At 46.5% G+C, this 19,888-nt stretch overlaps 2 protein-coding genes across 2 annotated transcripts in view; one reads left to right on the forward strand and one right to left on the reverse strand.

Moving 5' to 3' along the window:
- LOC142572893 (uncharacterized) overlaps positions 1-19,888 on the forward strand; it is a 220,090-nt gene that overhangs the window by 190,792 nt on the left and 9,410 nt on the right. The gene's annotated exons all lie outside the window — the stretch shown is intronic.
- On the reverse strand, positions 13,253-16,089 carry LOC142572892 (uncharacterized). Its single transcript, XM_075682333.1, has 3 exons — positions 16,023-16,089; positions 15,280-15,377; positions 13,253-13,586 (listed from the first exon to the last, which is right to left on the reverse strand). The coding sequence occupies exons 2-3, from the start codon at positions 15,365-15,367 to the stop codon at positions 13,321-13,323; spliced, it is 354 nt and encodes a 117-aa protein (XP_075538448.1). The 5' UTR covers positions 15,368-15,377; positions 16,023-16,089; the 3' UTR covers positions 13,253-13,320.

Raw genomic sequence — 19,888 nt, forward strand, 5'->3', positions numbered from 1 at the left:
TGCCAGCGCTGGAGGGGGCCTCGGAGGTTGGGGCAGCCTCGGCTGCGCCCACCTTCGGGGTCGATGGCTCCGTCTGCTCGGTTGGCGGAGCAGCGCTAGCTGCAACCACCGTGGGGGCAGATGGCGTGACTGCCGACTCACTGACTGTGGGTCGGACAGCCGCCGGAGGCCGTTCTGACGCTGCCCCCTGACGCGCCACATCGGCAAAGGTTTTCTTTGGCAGGTATGCTACCCGCCTTCGTGCCTCTTTGAACGATATATTCTCTTTTACTTTTATAGTCACAATTTCTTTTTCCTTCTTCCAGGAGGGGCACGACCGCGAGTACGCGGCGTGGTCCCCGTCACAGTTTACACAGTGTAGAGAGTTCTTAGATGCTTCAGTGGCGTGTTCAAGGGCACTGCATTTGGCGCATGTTTGGCGGCCTCGGCAGCTCTGCGAGCTGTGGCCAAAATGTTGGCATTTGAAACATCTCAAGGGATTCGGCACATACGGTCTTATACGAAGCTTGATGTACCCGGCCTCGATTGACTCGAACAGGACACTGGAGTTGAAGGTGAGTATTAGGTGTTTGCTCGCAATTTCTTTTCCGTCTCGCCTCATCTTAATTCTTCTGACATTTATGACATTCTGTTCGCTGAAGCCCTCCAAGTGCTCAGCCTCAGTCAGCTCCAATAAATCTTCATCGGAGACTACGCCACGGGTGGTATTCATGGTACGATGAGTAGTTACTGTTACTTTGGCGTCACCAAATGAAACTAGATTGGGTAGATTTTCATATTGTTTCTGGTTGCGGAGCTCCAAGAGGAGATCGCCGCTTGCCATCCTGGATGCTTTATAACCTGTACCAAAAACTTGGGTAAGAGGCTTGGACACGAGGAATGGAGAGATTGTTCGCACGGGTTTGCCTGGTGTTTCAGAGTGCAATACATGGAAACAAGGAAAAGCTTCTTTTTGGCGGGCAAAAAATTCAAAGACATCATCGGTGCGCCCCCTCTTGAGGGAGCGATCAAGTAATGGGGGGAAAGAAGAAGCCATAAGAGATTATAATTTCGGCAGTAACGCCAGCCACCCACCGTGGAGTCCTACAAGGGGATGCTGCAGGATCCGTAAAACACGGCCTGCAAACGCCAGCAGTACGTTACCACTATAACCAAATACGAAATAACCTAGGTTGGCTATTCACACAAGGTTAACCCTTGCTGCCTGGAAAAATTGGAAGTAAGCGGAAGCTAGGAGAAGACAGGAAGGATAAAAAGTGAGAGAAAGACGAAGATTAGATGAAGAGAGAGACAGGAACAGGCAACTACCGATTTCCCCCGGGTGGGTCAGTCCGGGGGTGCCCTCTACGTGAAGCCGAGGCTAAAGGGGTGTGTTGCCGCCGCCGAGGGGCCGTAAAGGTCCAAACACCCGGCATTGGCTCAACCCCCAGGATCCACTTTTCCCCGGACACGGCTAAGCCGCGCACGGCTACACGCGGGAGGGTCCAACCCTCGTGTGCTCGGGTCCGTGATGTCGCAACACACCAAACGCCTGCTGACGCAGACGCCCCTGCGGGGTCGCGAAAGGAAGCGCGTGGGCGATGCTTAGGAGCGATTCACACCAGCCGCGGCAGACAAACCTTCACTCATGCAGCACTTTGTTTCCATACAGACGACACGTGCCACTGTGGCGCCATCTCGTAGCCGTCGTTGCCACAAAGCCCCTCGTGTGCAGCACTACGCTTTCCTTGTCGCGCTTTCGCCGTACCCTCCTCCTCGGGCTCCCTTCGCTGTCGTCAATATTTTCATCCGCTGCTGCGCTCCGCGTTCACTCTCAACTTCGACTGAGCCCGTTCGCAAGGTTACGAGGTAGGACGCCGACGCTCGCCGCAGGAGTGGGCGCCTAAGATCAGCGCACTAAAATCAGTTTTCTACATCCGTTTTATATAAATATTGGGCTTTTGTTATATGTCACTACTGGAAATACCACACACATATGCTGGTATACTGCTTTCGCGTTTTCCGTAAGAAGTGGAGCGGAATGCTATGAAGGGTTGGTACATTTCTTCAGACACTAAGAAATAATCAGTAAACAGCACAATGATATCGAAGCAGGTAAGCGACAGTTATCCTTCAGGCTCAAGCACAAATAACAAACACAGAAAAATAATGGCCACATTATACGGTATTCGACACTGTGAAAGTATTTATGTTATCTGAAAGGCTGTGAGCTGCGCTACATTTTATCAAATATTTTAGTAACAGATTCATGAATTGTGACGCAGGCTATTATGCTGGTTTAGTACAGTTTCCTCCTAATTTTCTTTACAGAAATAGATGTGAGGACCAGTGCGACTTTAGTGCCTCAAATATATTTTTTGATGAGGCTGGCAATGCTTTTATCGTCTAGTGTCTCCGGTTTGTTTAGTTTAATGATTAGTGTCCCTTTCTTCAGCTACAACGAAATGACAAAAGTGCACAGTGAACGTGGCTCCTTTATCTCCCTGTAGCTAACACTTTTCAACACCTCTCGCTCTTCTTTATGGAGTATGACATGGTCATTGGACATGACATGACATGGCAGATAAATGCGGATAAAAATGCAATATTTATGATTGGTGTAAACCATAGAAAATGAAACTCGACGCAACGAAATGCAAAATAATGAAAATTTCTCCTAAGCTTTCCGCTAACGCGTGTGAGTAAGTGACTACTCACAAATACTTAGGGGTCCACATTAATTCTAACCTGTCTTAGCAACCACACATTAAATATATTGTTAGTAATGCTAACCGCATGCTTCGGCGCCTGCGCCGCAACTTTTCGGTGGCCCCTTCTGCTCTTAACCTCCTTCTTTATAAAGCTTTTGTTTGTTCCAAACTAGAATATGCATCAGCGGTGTGGGATCCATTTACTGAAAGTCTTGTTATTCACCTTGAAGCTGTGCAGAGTCGTAGCGCACGCTTCATTTTTTCCAACTACTCCTGTCTTTCCAGTGTTTCATCTCTGAAAACAATTATTTCATAAGATTTACTAATGTAACCGTCGTCTTAAGCAGGAAAAGCTTTCCCACCCTTCATTCCTATAACCTCGTATTGACTATCGTTATGAAGTGCTTGTTCCTTGTCACACTAACCAACACTTTCATTCTTTCATCCCTCAAACTTGCTATGATTGGAGCCACTCGCCCATCTCCATTGTATCTATTATAGACCCCAGCTACTTGAAAATGCGCTTGAATATGTTACCTAATATTTGCATTGTTTTTATATCCTATTTATTGTTCCCACTCCCTTCTATAACACCCTATGGGCCCTTAAGATATTCAAAAAAAAATAAATCTACTTCCTAATAGAGTATTAATCAGGATTGGAGCTATAATATGAAAACAGTAGTTGCGCTACTCAAGGAATACATCAGTGGCTCAGTGTTTCTTACGCTATTCTAAATGTGATATCCGCTCATCACTACGTCCCGTTCTCTTCATACACATAATACGAAGCAAAAATATTGTCACCTTCGGTAATGTGGGGAAAGGAGGACGATGATGGTGGCCTTGGAGAAGACGAGGAAGAGTGTAGCATTAGCGCTGCTCAGCGCTTGCTGGCTCAGCCATTAAAAGCCATCTGTAAATAGACGCACAGCGGTCAATGAAATCATTAGCGAATGTCGCCGCTTTGAAGACGTGAAGAGTCGCCGCATAGTTCAACAGTTTACGCGTCTACCCAATACCGCAGCTTCATCGACGTGCGAAGACGGTTGTCCGCCGCGTGAGCCCACCTCCTGCGATAACGTCGTACGCATAGTTCGGCGAGAAATCGAAGCAGCGTCTCCTGGCACGTCAGTGATACAGTGCTTTGACGATTCCCGGCCGCTTGTGTCTCTCATTCAGTCGGTCATTCACCAAGAACTTGCTAATGTGGGCCTTCCGCCCATCTGCTCCGCCAGCCGTCCTGACTTTGCTTCCTCTGCTGCCTCTGCCCCTGTTCACCGGTGCCAATACGGTCCATATCCGAGCTATCGCAACCCGGCCGAATGGCGCACATATGACGATAGACCCATCTGCTTTAACTGTGGACGTGTGGGCCACATCTCTCGTCACTGTCGAAGTTCCTGGCCATCCCACTCTCGACCAAGCTTTCCCGCCTACCACCGCTTCACCACGAATCCTCGCCGGCCATCACTCTCCACCGAGGTTGAAGACACTCCTGACAACGCTCGAGGCACCGCGATCAGCTGCTCGCCATCACCATATAGTCGCCGCTCCCGTTCGCCCCAGCTGCGTCGCTCTCCATCGCCAGCTTGCCGTCGCAGCTCTCCGACGGGAAACTAACTGGGGCCGCTCCTGGAGGTGACGCTGCTCTTGTACCCCGGCCTGAAATTCCTCTGCTGACCCTGCCTACTAATCGGAACCTTTAGGACGTGGACGTGGATGGTTTGCCCGTTACAGCCCTCCTAGACTCTGGAGCCCAAATTTCCATCATGAGTGCGGAGCTTCGAACGCGCTTGAAGAAAGTACGGACTCCTGCTCCGACTAGACTGCTCCAGGTCGCCGACGGTGGAACTCCGGCTGTACTTGGAATGTGTACTGCTCGTGTAAGTGTCGCTGGTCGCCACACGACCATTTTGTTTAGCGTGCTCGAACGCTGCCCTCACAATATTATCCTTGGACTCGACTTTTTGGCCGCCCATTCTGCTCTGATTGACTGTTCCGCTGGCGTTGTACAACTTGACCTACCACTACCTGTGCCCGTTGACCTTCCTGCTCATGCTGCATCTCAGCTTTGTTCCTCGGATTTTATACGCCTGCCATCTCTTGCAGCAACTTGCATCCCTGCCTTAGCCTGTCCACCTGTACCTGACGGAGACTATGCCCTTACTCCCGCAACTTCAGTTCTGCTTTCTCACAATGTCTCCTTCCCGCACACTATCGTTTCTGTTGCGGACAATCAGACATGTCTTCCCATCCTAAATTTCGGACAGTGCTCACAAGTACTTCCTCGATGCATGTCTCTAGCCACGTTGTCACCGACGCACGAGTGCCATATTTCCGCTCTATCTGTTGCGCCGTCGTCGACCAATGCTCATTCTGCGCCTTCTGCATCAGCACCGACCGACGACTTTACAAAGATGATTGCACCAGACCTCTCAACCCAACAAGCCGCAGAGCTCCGTGGCCTCCTCGAGTCCTACTCCGACATTTTCGACCTGAACGATCGCCCTTTCTGTCAAACTATGGGCGTGAAGCATCGTATAAATACCGGCGATGCAGCACCTGTTCGCCGACACCCATACCAGGTGTCGCCTTCTGAGCGACAAGTTATTCAGAGCAAGGTTGACAAGATGCTTGCCAAAGGGATTATTGAACACTCTTCCAGCCCGTGGGCGTCCCCTGTTGTTCTCGTCAAAAAGAAGCATAACAGCTGGCGATTCTGCGTTTTCTATCGTCATCTAAACACGATCACCAAGAAAGATGTATATCCACTTCCCCGCATTGACGATGCTCTGGATTGTCGCCACGGTGCCACTTATTTTTCATCTATAGACCTTCTCTCTGGATATTGGAAAATTGCCGTGGATGAAATGGACCATGAAACACCGCATTCGTCACACCAGACTGCCTATATCAGTTCCGGGTAATGCCTTTTGACTTGTGCAATGCCCCGACGACCTTTGAACGGATAATGGACATGCTCTTCCGTGGTTTGAAATGGTCCATCTGTTTGTTCTACTTGGATGACGTCATCGTATTCTTTTCAACTTTGCGACGCATCTTGAAAGACTTTCATCTGTTCTTTTTGTTTTTCGCACCGCTGGCTTACAGCTCAAGTCGTCCAAGTGCCACTTCGGTCACCGCCAAATAACCATGCTCGGACACCTCGTCGATTCGTCAGGCATTCGCTTCGACCCCGCTAAAGTTCATGCTGTGCAGAATTTCCCCGTACCAACTTGTGCCAAAGATGTTCGCAGCTTTATTGGCCTTTGCTCGTACTTCCACAGGTTTGTGGAAAATTTCGCCCATGTTGCCCGTCCCCTGACTGACCTACTGAAGAAAGACGTTCCTTTTTGTTGGGGCTCTGAACAGGCGTCTGCTTTCTCGCAGCTCATCACGCTGCTCACCACACCTCCTGTTCTCATCCATTTTGACGCCTCCGCTCTGAAAGAAATCCCCCCTGAAGCCAGTGGCTACGGCATCGGCGCAGATTTAGCTCAACGCCAATGTGGGCATGACCGCGCCATCGCCTACGCCAGCCGCCTCCCCTCTCCCGAAGAGCGCAATTACTCGAACACTGGGCGCGAGTGTCTCGCCCTCATTTAGGCGGTGGGCAAGTTCCAACCCTACATATATGGTCGACCATTTACAGTTACAACCGACCACCACGCCCTTTGTTGGCTTTCCTTCCTCAAGCATCCCACAGGACGTCTCGGTCGCTGGGCCCTGCGGCTACAGGAATACACATACACTGTGGTCTACAAGTCGAGTCGTCTACATCAGGACGCCGACTGACTGTCTCGTCACCCCGTGGATGTACCGGACGGTTTAGTGGATGTCGCACCGATCTGCGTTCTTTCGCTCTCTGCTTTGCAAGACATTGGCGCTGAACAACGACGCGATGAGTCGTTACGCCCCATTATCGAAAGCCTGCTCTCTGATCCGTCTGACCCATCCCTTCACATGTTCTTACTACAAAATGGCATCCTGTATCGCCGCAACATGCACCCCGACGGGCCCGAGCTCCTAACCGCCATTCCGTCTCATCTGCGACAGATTGTACTGCAGCAACTGCACGACGTTCCCACCGCTGGCCACCTTGGCGTCACGTGGACCTACGACCGAATTAGGCGACGGTTTTTCTGGCCCCGTCTCAACTGCTCCGTCCGGCGCTATGTTGCCGCGTGTGAGTAGTGTCAACGTCGGAAAAATCCAGCTGTGCCTCCCGCTAGACTGCTGCAGCCTTTGGATATAGCGGCCGACCCTTTCTTTCGCGTTGGCTTTGATCTTCTCGGACCATTCCCTATATCAAACGACCGAAATAGTAGGATTGCCGTTGCTACAGACTATACAACTCGCTATGCCATTACTAGAGCCCTATCGACCAGCTGTGCCACAGACGTCGCTGATTTCTTGATTGACGGCGTTATCTTGCATCACGGTGCACCTCGTCAACTTCTTACCGATCGTGGCAGATACTTTCTTGCCAAAGTCATAGACGACCTACTTCGATCATGTGCTACTATACACAAAGTTACAACCGCTTACCATACTCAAACTAAATGACACGTTAGCAATGTATGTTTCCTCCGATCATCGCGGCTGGGACGTTGCTCTACCATTTGTCCCGATCGCCTACAACTCCTCGCGCCACGACACAGCTGGATATTAACCCTTCTATCTCCTCTTCGGCCGTGAGCCGACTTTGTCTTTCGACACTCTCCTTTCGACCACACTCGACTCGCCGACAGAGTACACTCGGGATGTCATACCCACAGTGACCCAAGCACGCTAGATTGCCCGCATTCGTCTTTCTGCTTCACAGACACGCCAGAAGTGCCGTTACGACCAGCGCCATCACGACGTGCACTACGAACCAGGTGCTCTTGTGCTAGTTTGGTATCCAACTCGGCTTGTTGGTCTTTCGGAGAAATTCCTCTCGCGGTACCCCTGTCACATATGAGGTGTCTCCGCTGGATGCCACGGTGCTTTCACCTCTCCCTGACATCATCCACGTCAGCCGCCTCAAACCCTACCTATCTCAGACCGAAGATCCGCACGAATAAGGTGCTTTTTCCGACGGCGGTGATGTCACAGTCGCTAATGTGGGAAAAGGAGGACGAAGATGGTGGCCTTAGAGACGATGAAGAAGAGCGTAGCATTAGCGCTGCTCTACGCTTGCTGGCTCAGCCATTAAAAGCCATCTGTAAACAGACGCACGCTTCTTCCTTCCAGTAACAATATATTTAACAACTCTGCAGTTTCGTGAGCTGATAGCGTGTCGGCACTTGGAAAGTGCTGATTTACTGCTGCGTTCGCTTCCGCACAGATGATGAAGCACTTGGCAGCGCTGGATGAACCCTCAAAATTCTAGGACAGCTTCTCCAAGGCGAGCAAACGCTGGCAGACACGAATGACAACCTCAGCGATGTTGTCTCTGCTCTGCAGATTTTGAATGTTTCGGAAGACGGCCTCGACGGTGCCACGTCCGAGCACACATGGAAGAACGGGCACTTAAAAATGTAGTGAAAGTCATGGTCGTCACCAAAGAAGTTGGCGATGTCGTGATGTCGTCAAGTTGATTTGTGGACCCCCCTCGCCCCCCAAAAAACGGTTTTGTCATTTGGAGCTTGTCGAATGTAATAAATAGTGGAAACCTAAATAATTATATCTATCCTTCCTGTCTCGCTTATTATAAGGGTGACGTTAGTGTTGGCGATAGGTCACAACTATACATGAAAGAGAATACTCAAAATTTTAGGATAGCAAGCATTCCGAGAGAGCCGCAGCATGCAACCCTATATAATTACATGGTCCTTAAAGGAAAGTTATATGGAGTCTTTGCGTATTTCAACGTACGCACGTTTGAAGCAGCCTTGAGCAACGGGTCGAGTGTAGCCATCATCTTAGAATAGATTATATTTCTTTCGTTCTTTTTGCATGCTGATGCGCCCACTCTATATTGTTACGCATGCTGCTTGTAGACACTCCGCACATATAGGTAAAGTATCTATCATGAAGCTTAGTGGTACGTCTTTAGTGTGTGCGTGCGTGTGTGTGTGTGTGTGTTTGTGTGAAATCAGCAAGAGGTAAGAGACTACGAGAGAGCGAAGGGAGCAGATTGCTGTTCTGCTCCCTAATGCTTGACAGTTCGCGGAAAGCTTTCCGAATTTCTGTCAGGCTCTTTTTCGCATTCCGCCGCTTCGCAGCCCGTACCCTTTAGCTAGCTTGACAAGTATTCATAGGTATGCTTTCATTCAGAGTACTTGGCTGTGAGATGCTTTGAGAGCCTATTTTAAAGGATGTTTCAGCAAAACGGACGTACAAGAATTAAGCACTATAAAACTGATCATGGATAACGTAATTCTTGCCACACAATATAAAACGAAAGGTTAAGGTAATGTTCATGAAGGGGAAGCTTCCCCCCTGGTGCATTGGCCCGCCCTGGTTGATAATTGGCAATGGTGTTAGGTTGCTGAACACGCGGTCGCGGGATCGAATCCCGGCCATGGCGGCCGCATTTCGATGCGGGCGAAATGCGAAAACACCCGTGTACTTAGATTTAGGTGCACGTTAAAGAACCCCAGGTGGTCAAAATTTCCGGAGTCCTCCACTACGGTGTGCTTCATAATCAGAAGCTGGTTTTGGCTCGTTAAACTCCATAATTTATTTTGTTCCCTGGTGCAGTATTAGGTTCTGTAGAATTTAGCGTACGACTTTATCTACGCAAGCTTAATCACAATGTGAGAAGGATGTTACAGTGCGGTCATTTCGAGATATTGACGTGAACATACCAGTATAAAACGTAAGTAAATTACAAGCAGGCAGAATACAATTTTGTAAAAATTATAGTAAAGTATGCGAATATAGAGACACTGAACTGGTGCTGTGATTGGTTGACAGTGTCGTTGCTCTTGCCTTTTTGCATGCAAAACTCTTATTGCTCATAAATGTTCGTTAGACATATATAGCCGCGGTTTGCACGATGTGCTGTCGAAAAATGGTGCATTCCCCGACTGGATCATTAGCAAGGGAGTGCTTGTATATCAGATGCGTCAAAAGGGAAAATTCAGTATTACTTTCAAATGCGGCGGATATCAGTGGAGCAAGTGTGAAGGCAGATAACTCGACATGGCTTCTGAGGTTTGTATACGCCGAGAAATTCTTGCGTAATACTGAAATTTTCTTCATCGTATGTTCTGTCGACCAGCTAAATCACATAGATCGTGCAAGCGCCTACAGCGCGAATTCAATTCGTCATCGCACCAAGCGAAGCTTCATTAGTGCCACCTCTGCATGCGGAATACTTGATAAAGAATTTATACCTCTCGCACACTGGTAACGCTTCCCACCATAGGTGTCAATTCTAGAGCAGAAGCAGCGTAACTTTTTCCTGTTGAGATGTGTTGTCAACAATCTAGAAATGCGCCAAAAATGCAAAAATATAACAGATCCTACAGGCTGTTTACAAATTAAGTTGAGCAATCTTTTCTGCACAATCATTTCAAATAAACGCTTTACTAAGAGACGCATGAGAGATGCAATTATATGTTGTTTCTAACCTTTGTAATTACTTACATTAGGGATAACTTGTACTTGGGATAGTTGGTTGATACTTGATGAAGCCATCGTAGCGCTACTAAAAACGAACACAAAGAACACAACTCGGAGCGTTAAGTATTGCTCTCTTTCTGTTTGTTTAGGTTGCGCTACAGCGGTTACATTAATTGTTTGCATCGTCTTCCTAAATGCGAACACATGGTATGTTACGAACATACGGCGATTATGTGGATAATAATGCGACGTTTTGCGAGTGCGAAACAGAACATCGTGAGATGAGGCTTTAACAAAAAATATTTAATAAATACCGATACATGTTAATCACCTGAACATTTTGGCGAACGCGCAATCAGTAGATGACGCCCAACACGTGACCCATGAGATAACGGAAACGTTCTTGTCGGACCATGCGGCAAGAAGTATTTTGTTCGCTATATTTATTTAGTGTTTTCTCTCCTCGCGGCCCAGGTCTCTGAGAAACTTCAAGCTGCGTCTACTCGTTGAGGCAACGACGCCAAAGCCGGAAAATGAATCAAAGATAATATAGATCCTCATGATGTACTTAGCGATCGCCATGTAATGGTCATGTACATGTTGTCAGGAAGGCGCTGCCTGTGGAACTGGTTAGCGTTACAAAGCACATTAATGTCTAATCGTGAACCTTCATTTCGCACTGCTGGTTTCCCGGCGACATTGGTCTAAGGAACAAACGTTATAATTATCTCACCTGTGCATTGTATTTTCGTGTATGCTATCTGAGGGTCGTGTGTTTTGTCAGCATAATTTCGGGTATTATCGCATTGGCTCGGAATAGTATGGTGTAGGCTAGCGACCATGCAATCCTGTCTAGTTTTCGCTAGATGAGACTCGCTCTGCTTCTTCTTATTGGGCTTTTCATGTCCAACTGGCTCATTCCGCGTTGTATAAGTTCTTCTAAGATTAGGTAGTGCGTTTGATGCACTCGTGGCTTTCTCGCACTTTTAAAGGACGTTTATTCACAGACAACGAATTTTGCGCAGTTTGTGTATTTGGTAATGTAGGACAGCGTTTCGACATTTTAGCATCTACCGCTGCAGCCTACATTGTTTCACTTCCGAAAAGAGGCCGACCCGATTACTAAATTTTTTTCTATGCGTCAGAAGCACGACACCTACGTTGCACTTCACCGTTAGGCAGGAGCCACTGCGTGACTTCAACTCCCACGTCTTCAAGGTTACGCTAGCGTTGCTCGAATGGTACACCGATATTTAGAATAGAAACAGCGACAGTGCAGCACAGGGCGAGTGAGTAAAGAGCACCAGACAAAGCGCTCTGTCCTGTGCTCTTTAGCCGCTCGTCCTGTGCTGCCCTGTTCCTGTTTTTATGCAAAAGATGAATATACCAGCCTGCTACTGCTATACCGATATTTTATGCGATGGCTGTGTCAGTGCCTTCTGCAGCTCACAGGAAACACTTGAGCGTCCACAGCACCGGCAACCTGACAGCCTCGACAGTATCTATACGGCGTCTCCATAGTAGCACGTGGTATGTCACGTGCATATAGCGATTATGTGCAGGCTAACGCAAGCACATAATCTCGTGCATAATCCTGCACATAATCCTGGGCAGGCTTTCTTGCTTGCACTGAGTTGCCGAGACTCAAGCACAATTTTGCGTCGCCAGCTCTTTACATCAATCAACCATGTTGTACGTCTTTATCGTTAATTTTAATATTTCTTTAGCTGGAAAACAAAATGCATAATACTCCTGTCAGATACACACGTTGGAAATTTCAGCTTCTAATAATGTCCGCTTTGTATAAGTTCTTATAAGCTTAGGTAGTGCGTTTGATGCACTCGTGTCTTTCTCGAACTTCTAGAAGACGTTTATTCACAGACAACGAATATTGCGCAGTTTGTGAATTAGACAGCATTATTTGGTAATCCAGGAACGCGTTTCGCCCTTTTCGCATCTACCGCTGAAGCCTACAGTGTTTCACTTCCGAAAAGAGGCCGACCCGATTACTGCATTTTTTTTCCACGCGTCAGCAGCACGGCACCCACGTTGCACTTCAACGTTCGGCGGGAGCCACTGCGTGACTTGAACTCCCACGTCTTGAAGGTTACGCTAGCGTTGCTCGTATGGTATACCGATATTAAGAATAAAATCTGGAACAGTGCAGCACAGGAGGAGTGAGTAAAGAGCACCGGACAAACCGCTCTCTCCTGTGCTTTTTACTCGCTCGTCCTGTGGTGAGCCGTTCCTATTTTTATGCAAAAGATAAACGAACCAGCCTGCTACTGCTATACCGATATGTTATGCAATGGCTGTGTCAGTGCCTTCTACAGCTCACAGGAAACACATGAGCGTCGACAGCACCGACAACCTGACAGCGTCAACAGTATCTATACGGCGTGTCCACGGTAGCAGGTGGTATATCACGTGCATATAGCAATTATGTGCACGCTAACGCAAGCATATAATCATGTGCATAATCCTGTACATAACCCTGTGCAGGCTTTATTGCTTGCACTGAGTTCCCGAGACCCAAGCAGAATTTTGTGTCACCAGCACTTTACATGAATCAACCATGGTGTATGTCTTTATCCTTAATTTTACCATTTGTTTAGCTGCCAAACAAAAATGCAGAATACTCCTGTCAGATAGACACGTTACAAATTTACGCTGCTCATTATATCCGCATATATGCGATATGTGCGCTAAAGTATCCGTTTACAGTACGATGTGTTATCTTGATTTATGTTCGCACTGATGCTTTCAGCGAGCGCTGTTCTGTTGAATAGTATCACACCAGGTAGCCCAAATTACTTTCCTGAACAAGCATTTAGTGTATCGTACAATGTTGTGCATACTTATACTTGACATACTGTATTTTAATATTCAAAACAGTAGTTTCAACATCTTGCGAGAGAACGGTAACTTACATATGTGGCACTCAGTGAAATGTTCTTTCGTTAGATCGTAGTTTTATCTGTGTGAAGAAAGGGAAAACACGCAGAATTTGTTGGCCTTATTTCAACACGTTTATTTTATACAGCCAATGTGGTAATTTACATTAGTAATGAGATTTATCCTATCATTCCTGCGACGGCACCAACAGCTTTGTTTACCACAACTACCTTAGCAACATTCTCGACTATCCTCCGTAGCTTCTTGAAGAAGTACTCGGAGGCGTTCTCATCCAGTTGGGTGTCCGTGCCATGGAAGGCCCCTAGTTGACTCGCGAGTTCAGCCAGAGCTGCACGGCCTTCAATCGTGGTATCTTTGCCTTGCAAAATCTTTCCCAACGTTTCCAAAGCACGTCCATCTTGTTTGAGTGAGTTCTCTTCTGCGTCTGTAAATAAAAGCGGAATATTTGCGTAAGATCGAGTTCTGAATGATCCATTATGTTTGGCAGCGCGAACCTAGAGAAAGGACGGCGAAGGAAGCGACAAATGAATACGTGTGCCTTATTGGTTTAAGCACTGTGGACGTCTCCAGTGCATGTCTTGGGGATGTCCTCCAGCCAAACAATAATCAACATGTTGAAAAAAAAGTCAAGCATTTTGAAGTACAAACTGCCCCCCCCCCATATGCTGAAATTCTCGTTCTTTTGATAAGTTTATGTCTGCAATTCACCGCGATATTCGCAACCACTCAGCGAAGGCTTCTGTCATAAATTCCACGAGTACATGTGTATGAGCGCAAGATAGGTCTGACATGCGTGGGCGAGCATTCATTAGGTGTGGTTTTATTTACTATATCTACATTTCTACAAAAATACTATGATTTAAAAGAATCACTTTGACTTTCAATGTAAACCGAAGGTGGACACATCATATGCATAGCTACATACAGAAACAATAGGTAAGTACATTGTACAAGAAATTATAGCAAGTGCTATATAGGAAACCGAAACAGGTTCCTGGAAAGAAAAGCCTCAGAGTTGAAGAAAAATTCGTCCTGGTCTGGAACTCGTACCCGGGACCACCGCCTTTCCGGGGCAGCCGCTCTACTATCTGAGCTAACCAGGCGGCTAGCAGATGGCAGGCCGAAGTCGAATTTGTCGACAACACACGAAGCAAAGGCAAGTGTTTGACGTAGTAGTTCTGCGGAAACCCGCAAGGTGGAGAGAAGTAATTAATAAAGGGAAAATTAGACCTCAGACAGATTTTCCCTTTATTAATTACTACTCTCCACCTTGCGGGTTTGCGCAGAACTACTGCGCCAAGAAATTATATATACACACAGAGCTACACATGGCAGCGCTTATATAGAAATTACTAAGTCTGTTGTCATTCGTATATAGGTCGTTCGCAATTTATTCTCTCTTGAAAAGTATGTAAATGCTTATATTGCTCATTGTAACATAGTGAAAACATGGCTTATACATTCAAGGAAATAATCTGTTTAAAATACAAGCAAACATTATGTTGCTGCAAGGATGACATGCGGCTACGACAGGCGCCGGTATTTTGTGTGCCTATATGTTCCGCCTGGGTGCCCAATTATATTCCCAGGATCAGCGTGCTTTCAGGATTAATGCAATGTTTGGGGTGTACTAAATTTCTGTGATTTCACGTCCCGATGTTTCAGAGTTCCCTGTTGGGGGAGTCATAATGTATGGCTAATAGCTAGGTTTAATTGGGACACGCCATTTTATAACATGCTGATATAGCAAGATACGTGAGCGCCGGATCCTACACTAGGGTTGTCGCAGCTGGACAAAGAACTCACGATCTGGTTGTCCGCAGTTACACTCCATGTGTGAGCCGCTGCTGCCTGCTAAATGAGACTTTACAAAATACTGAAGGTCACACGTGTTTGTGAATCTGTCTTTAAAGAGGGATATACCGGCGAAACAAAAACGGTAAAAAAAGCTTCCCACGAACCCTATATCTTTGATATGTGATAGGTTCGAAACATTAGAGGTTTATTTTGTAAGCTAAACGCAACAAAGTATGTTTAGGTGTCATATGCGCAATGAATGCCATACTGCATTGAAGGTCCACTGAATTAACTGAGGCGCTTAGAGCATCTGTGCTTACCTTCCTCGTTGTGTTCACTTGTGGGATAAGCGATGCAAGAAGCGATGACAGCTAGTGCCAGCACCAGGAGCAACGCCGCTGACTTCATTTCGATGCACCTGTCACCGACATGAAGAGAGCTCGCACATTTTACAGTTGCGAGAAGGAGGAAAGTTATAGGAACCGCTGGCTTCAAAGGCAAACATACCCGCCTTCATAACGTTAGAAATAATAACTAATTTTACCTAGCTTTAGCATGCTATTTTAAACTCGTTTGCGTTCCCCTGACACGGGCCGCTGTAAAACATTAAGCACATCCGTGTTTATAACAACCATTAGGTTATTCCTAAGCTCGAAATAAGTATTTCCTTGCATCTTTGGTTCATTCGCCTTTGTCTTCCTAATTATTTGGAATTTACTTACAGCAATAAGGTATGGTTCCAAAGGAGAGTAGTATGTATGTTATTTTTGCAAGGCCATGCACAAAATGTGGAATTAGTGATACATAGACGAATGTGATGCATTTGACGTATCTATTTTGTAATCGCATGAACGTTGGACGCGTCGAAATTTTCTGCACAGAAAACTTTGTTAATTCCTACTGGGGAAGGACGCTAACCAACAGGCAACATTACCGTGTAAACATGCACATATTCCGCAAAAAAGTCATAAACCACAAGAACGCGGCAGGCTAGTACACCGTATTAACACAACGAACGCACAACTGTACCCGGCTGGTAAGTGACTAAGTTCGAGATACGTACTCTGTTGATGCCCAGGAGTTACTAGGAATGAAATTGTGCTTCAGCGAAAGACTTTTATACCGCTGGTAGGTGCGTTTCGTTGGAAAGCCCACCCAGCTGGCTTATCTCTTGAAAACAAAGATAACACACATGCGTTCGTCCGAGTCCTTTATCATCAGCAAACTACAGCTATTGCAAGGTACAACTATCGCAAGATAGCCAAAATACGTGGGCAAATATCACAATGCTTTTGAATTGTCGATAATAATGTAGTCGCTCAAATAATAGGCATGCTTCTGAACCACCCTTGTGAGGGAAAACCCATTAGAATGCTACTCGTCTATGTTAAAAATTTGGAGATAACCTGAGGCGATGGCAGTTACACATTTTTTAGCTTTGTATTAACTTTTGAGGGAGCTGAAAGTGGGCACACGTGGAGAACGAAGGAGATTTGGTCTTATCTGCAAGCTATTGCAACATGGTATTGTAGTAGTAATCACCCGGCGTGAAGCGGCGGCCGCAAACTCGTATATCCTGGTACCGATAGTATACCGACAGTGCGAAGCCCTGCAACCACTCTGCTTGCCTGTTGCCTTGCACAGGGGCACAATGTCGCAGATACACGTCGTCAATCACCAGGTTTGCCACCAGCAAAGCAGAACTTTCTATTCATGGTCCTCGCGAAAACAAGCCTCGACACCAACACTGACACGCGCAGGTCGCGTTAACACCAATCACGTTTTATCACAGACCGATGATCATTTCTGTGTGCCGGCAGTGCTTGAGTGAGTTAACACCTTGTCGTTGTGGATTCTTCTTCTGCTACTTTTTTTAGGAAAAGAAATTAACCAGTATTCCAAATGTTAGGAACAACTTTTGTTCACCATAAAGTTGGAAAAATTACCGCGGGCGCAATGTGAAATGATAATCGGATAGCTCACCCAACTGAGGTCATGCATCCCCGCTACGGAGCAGGGGATGGGGCGGCTGGAAACTAGGGGCAGCGGCATTAAAGGTAATGCAAATGTTTAATCGCTTAAAAGAAATTACATGCTTTGCGCGAAGCGCTTACATGTGTCACTCAATGATCAGAAACACTTCACCTAGCGACTCACTACGCTTGTCCAGAAGCGTCAAAATCTTTCGAGTGTACATTTAAGTGTAAGGGTTAAATATATAAGACGAATCACCGCCCTTAAATGTGACAGAAAAAATGCCGGGGCAACAACTTGACTTTAATGTTATTGTTATGATATTATTTTTAAACGTGAGTAAACAGCACACACGAACAAAGAAAGCACAGGATATAAAGAACAAAAGGCGTGGAATGCACACAACAATACATCACATGACGCGCATGATAGAAGAATTACAGAGGAAAGCCACAGGGAGACGTGTTCGCTTGAGGCGTTGTTGTACGCCATTGTTCATGAGCTCTGAGCTGGTTAGCAGTATCGTCATTTCCTCCCATGATATCACAGATTGCGGTAGGAATTTTAACCTTTAAATTAATTATACAGTAGTAGGAGCTAGAACCACGATCGTATTATCAGGCATGCTTTATCGGCGGAAGACGTGATCTCGAGCAACGCGATAGCCGCACACCTACAGCGGCCGACCTAGCAGTGTTGATTTCACATGCGGCCGCTCCCGTAGTGTTGCCTACACGCTACGGTGTTTTAATGTTGCTTTGTGTCCACACGTCCTCCGTCAGTTGTCCTATTGACTTGTTAATTTTTTCTCTATAGCATAAACGTATCATAGCGCACATCGAAATTAAATTTATTCGGCTTGTCCTGAAGGAAAGAATATCAGTCGCGGCTAAATTAATTAAGAGCACATAGGTTCCCTTTTTATAGGTAAGGTGCAAGCGTGCGCAAACACGTTTGAGCGCTGGAATCGCACAATGAGAGGAAGTTGAAAAATGAGTGTTCATTCTAACGTTGAATGTAGAAAAATGTAAGAATTTTTCGTCATTGCTGGTCAGGGCTATAGATACTGCTGATACAAATGTGGTACTTTGATTTCTAACATAAAATTATGTTGTGGCGATTGTTGTCTTGATGTAGTGGGTTAGGAGGAACGCCATAGCGCAGCCTGGTGCGTTTCAAACATCGTTATGCGTTCGTCACCGCTGTGAATACCCAATACGAGAAACTATCTTTCCATTTCAAGGCGCCACTGTCACTTGCTGCGTGGACACTCAACCAGTCTCCGTTTTCCCCTTGATGCTTCTCAAGCTCCCTCTCGTCCGGACGAATCTCTTACTCCCTCCGTCCTGAACATACTTCTTTCCAGACTCAGGAATTGTTAGATCCATTCAAAAAGCACCATTTGTTCCAAAAGCACCATTTTAAGTGACCTTTATCTTGCTCGTGTAAACAGGATACTGGATGCCAAATTAGAAAACTCAAATGTAAAAAAAATGTGTATAGGTACGTTGACGACTACCTTGTGCTTCTCGATCCAAGTCCTATTGGGGAGGCTTGTCTTGATGTCACGCAAGTGCTACATCTTTTCAACAAGTGTTTACAACCGCTCACTGTTGCGCATGAAACGCCACAGGATGATACTTTGCGATTTCTCGATATAAGAATGTTTTTTGAGGGGCACCAGGTGGTGCTGGGCATATGAACCAAGGGCGAACAAAACGATACTGCCATTTTCATCGGGCCACTCCAAGTTGGTTAAGAGGGGGATCGCAAAGTCCACCCTAATAAATGCGCTTTGCCGCTCATGTCCTCACAAGTGTTTGTCCAGTTTTCTGGCGCAAATGGATCGCCTGAAACGCGCCGGTTTCCCGCAGCATATCATCACAGCTGTGGCCGAAGGTCTCCTTAAGACCACAAAACGCGGGCGACAGGATGAGCAGTTTACTTCACCGGAAAATTTGCGAGTGAAGCAGAAACGCGCAATCATACCGTACAACCACGATATCTCGAACAGACTGAAGAAGATTGGCAATAACACAAATGTAAGCGTCATCTTTTCAGTGCCAATCAATCTGTCCAACTTGTGCAAGGCCAGCTACTGTGGTTCTGAAAAGCCCAGTTGCCGGACAAATCACAAGGAATGCTACGTTCATTGCGAGAACGGTATCGTGTATGAACTGCCCCTGTCGTGCGGCAAAAAATACATCGGCCAAGCGGGAAGGTGCGTAAATGACAGGTTGCGTGAACACGCAAATAATCTGCGAAATGGAGGATTGGGGCATCTGGCTTTTCACTGCAGAAAGCATGGGTACAGTCCCATTTAGAAACAGTGCACGGTGATAGGAAGCAGGGCAGCGCAAACAACACGTGAGATTATTGAACCGGCGAAGATCGCTAATTTAGGGAGCGCTTGTGTTAGCGCGCCTTCAATCGATCTTTCAAAAAAATAATTAGATTTTTTAAACGTGGGACGCAGAGGGTGGTCTGATCAAGATGGCATTTTAATCTTGCAATTACAAAAAATTTTTTGGCTATAGATGGTCGTTCTTTCATCTTTGATGTCATCTTAGCTTTCATTACACATGTCTCGTTGCTGCCTCATTTGATTAAAAAGCAGTACACATGCGCATGCGTACGGTGGTGTGTGTTACCTATATATATATATATATATATATATGTGTGTGTGTGTGTGTGTGTGTGTGTGTGTGTGTGTGTGTGTACCGCTTCGTGGAATAAAACAATTGTAGGAAGTTAGCGCTGTGTCCGCGTCTTGCCACTGTTTCGTCCCTTTTCGTGCGCTAAAGAAACTTCAGTGACAAAGTGGTCATGTGCCCTTCGAGTCATCATCACCCTCGCCAGCCTATTTTTATGTCCACTGCAGGACGAAGGCCTCTCTCTGCGATCTCCAATTACCCTTGTCCTGCGTCAACCGATTCCTGTTTTATCACCACACCT

Source organism: Dermacentor variabilis, chromosome 2, assembly GCF_050947875.1.
Source record: "Dermacentor variabilis isolate Ectoservices chromosome 2, ASM5094787v1, whole genome shotgun sequence".
Taxonomy (NCBI): domain Eukaryota; kingdom Metazoa; phylum Arthropoda; class Arachnida; order Ixodida; family Ixodidae; genus Dermacentor; species Dermacentor variabilis.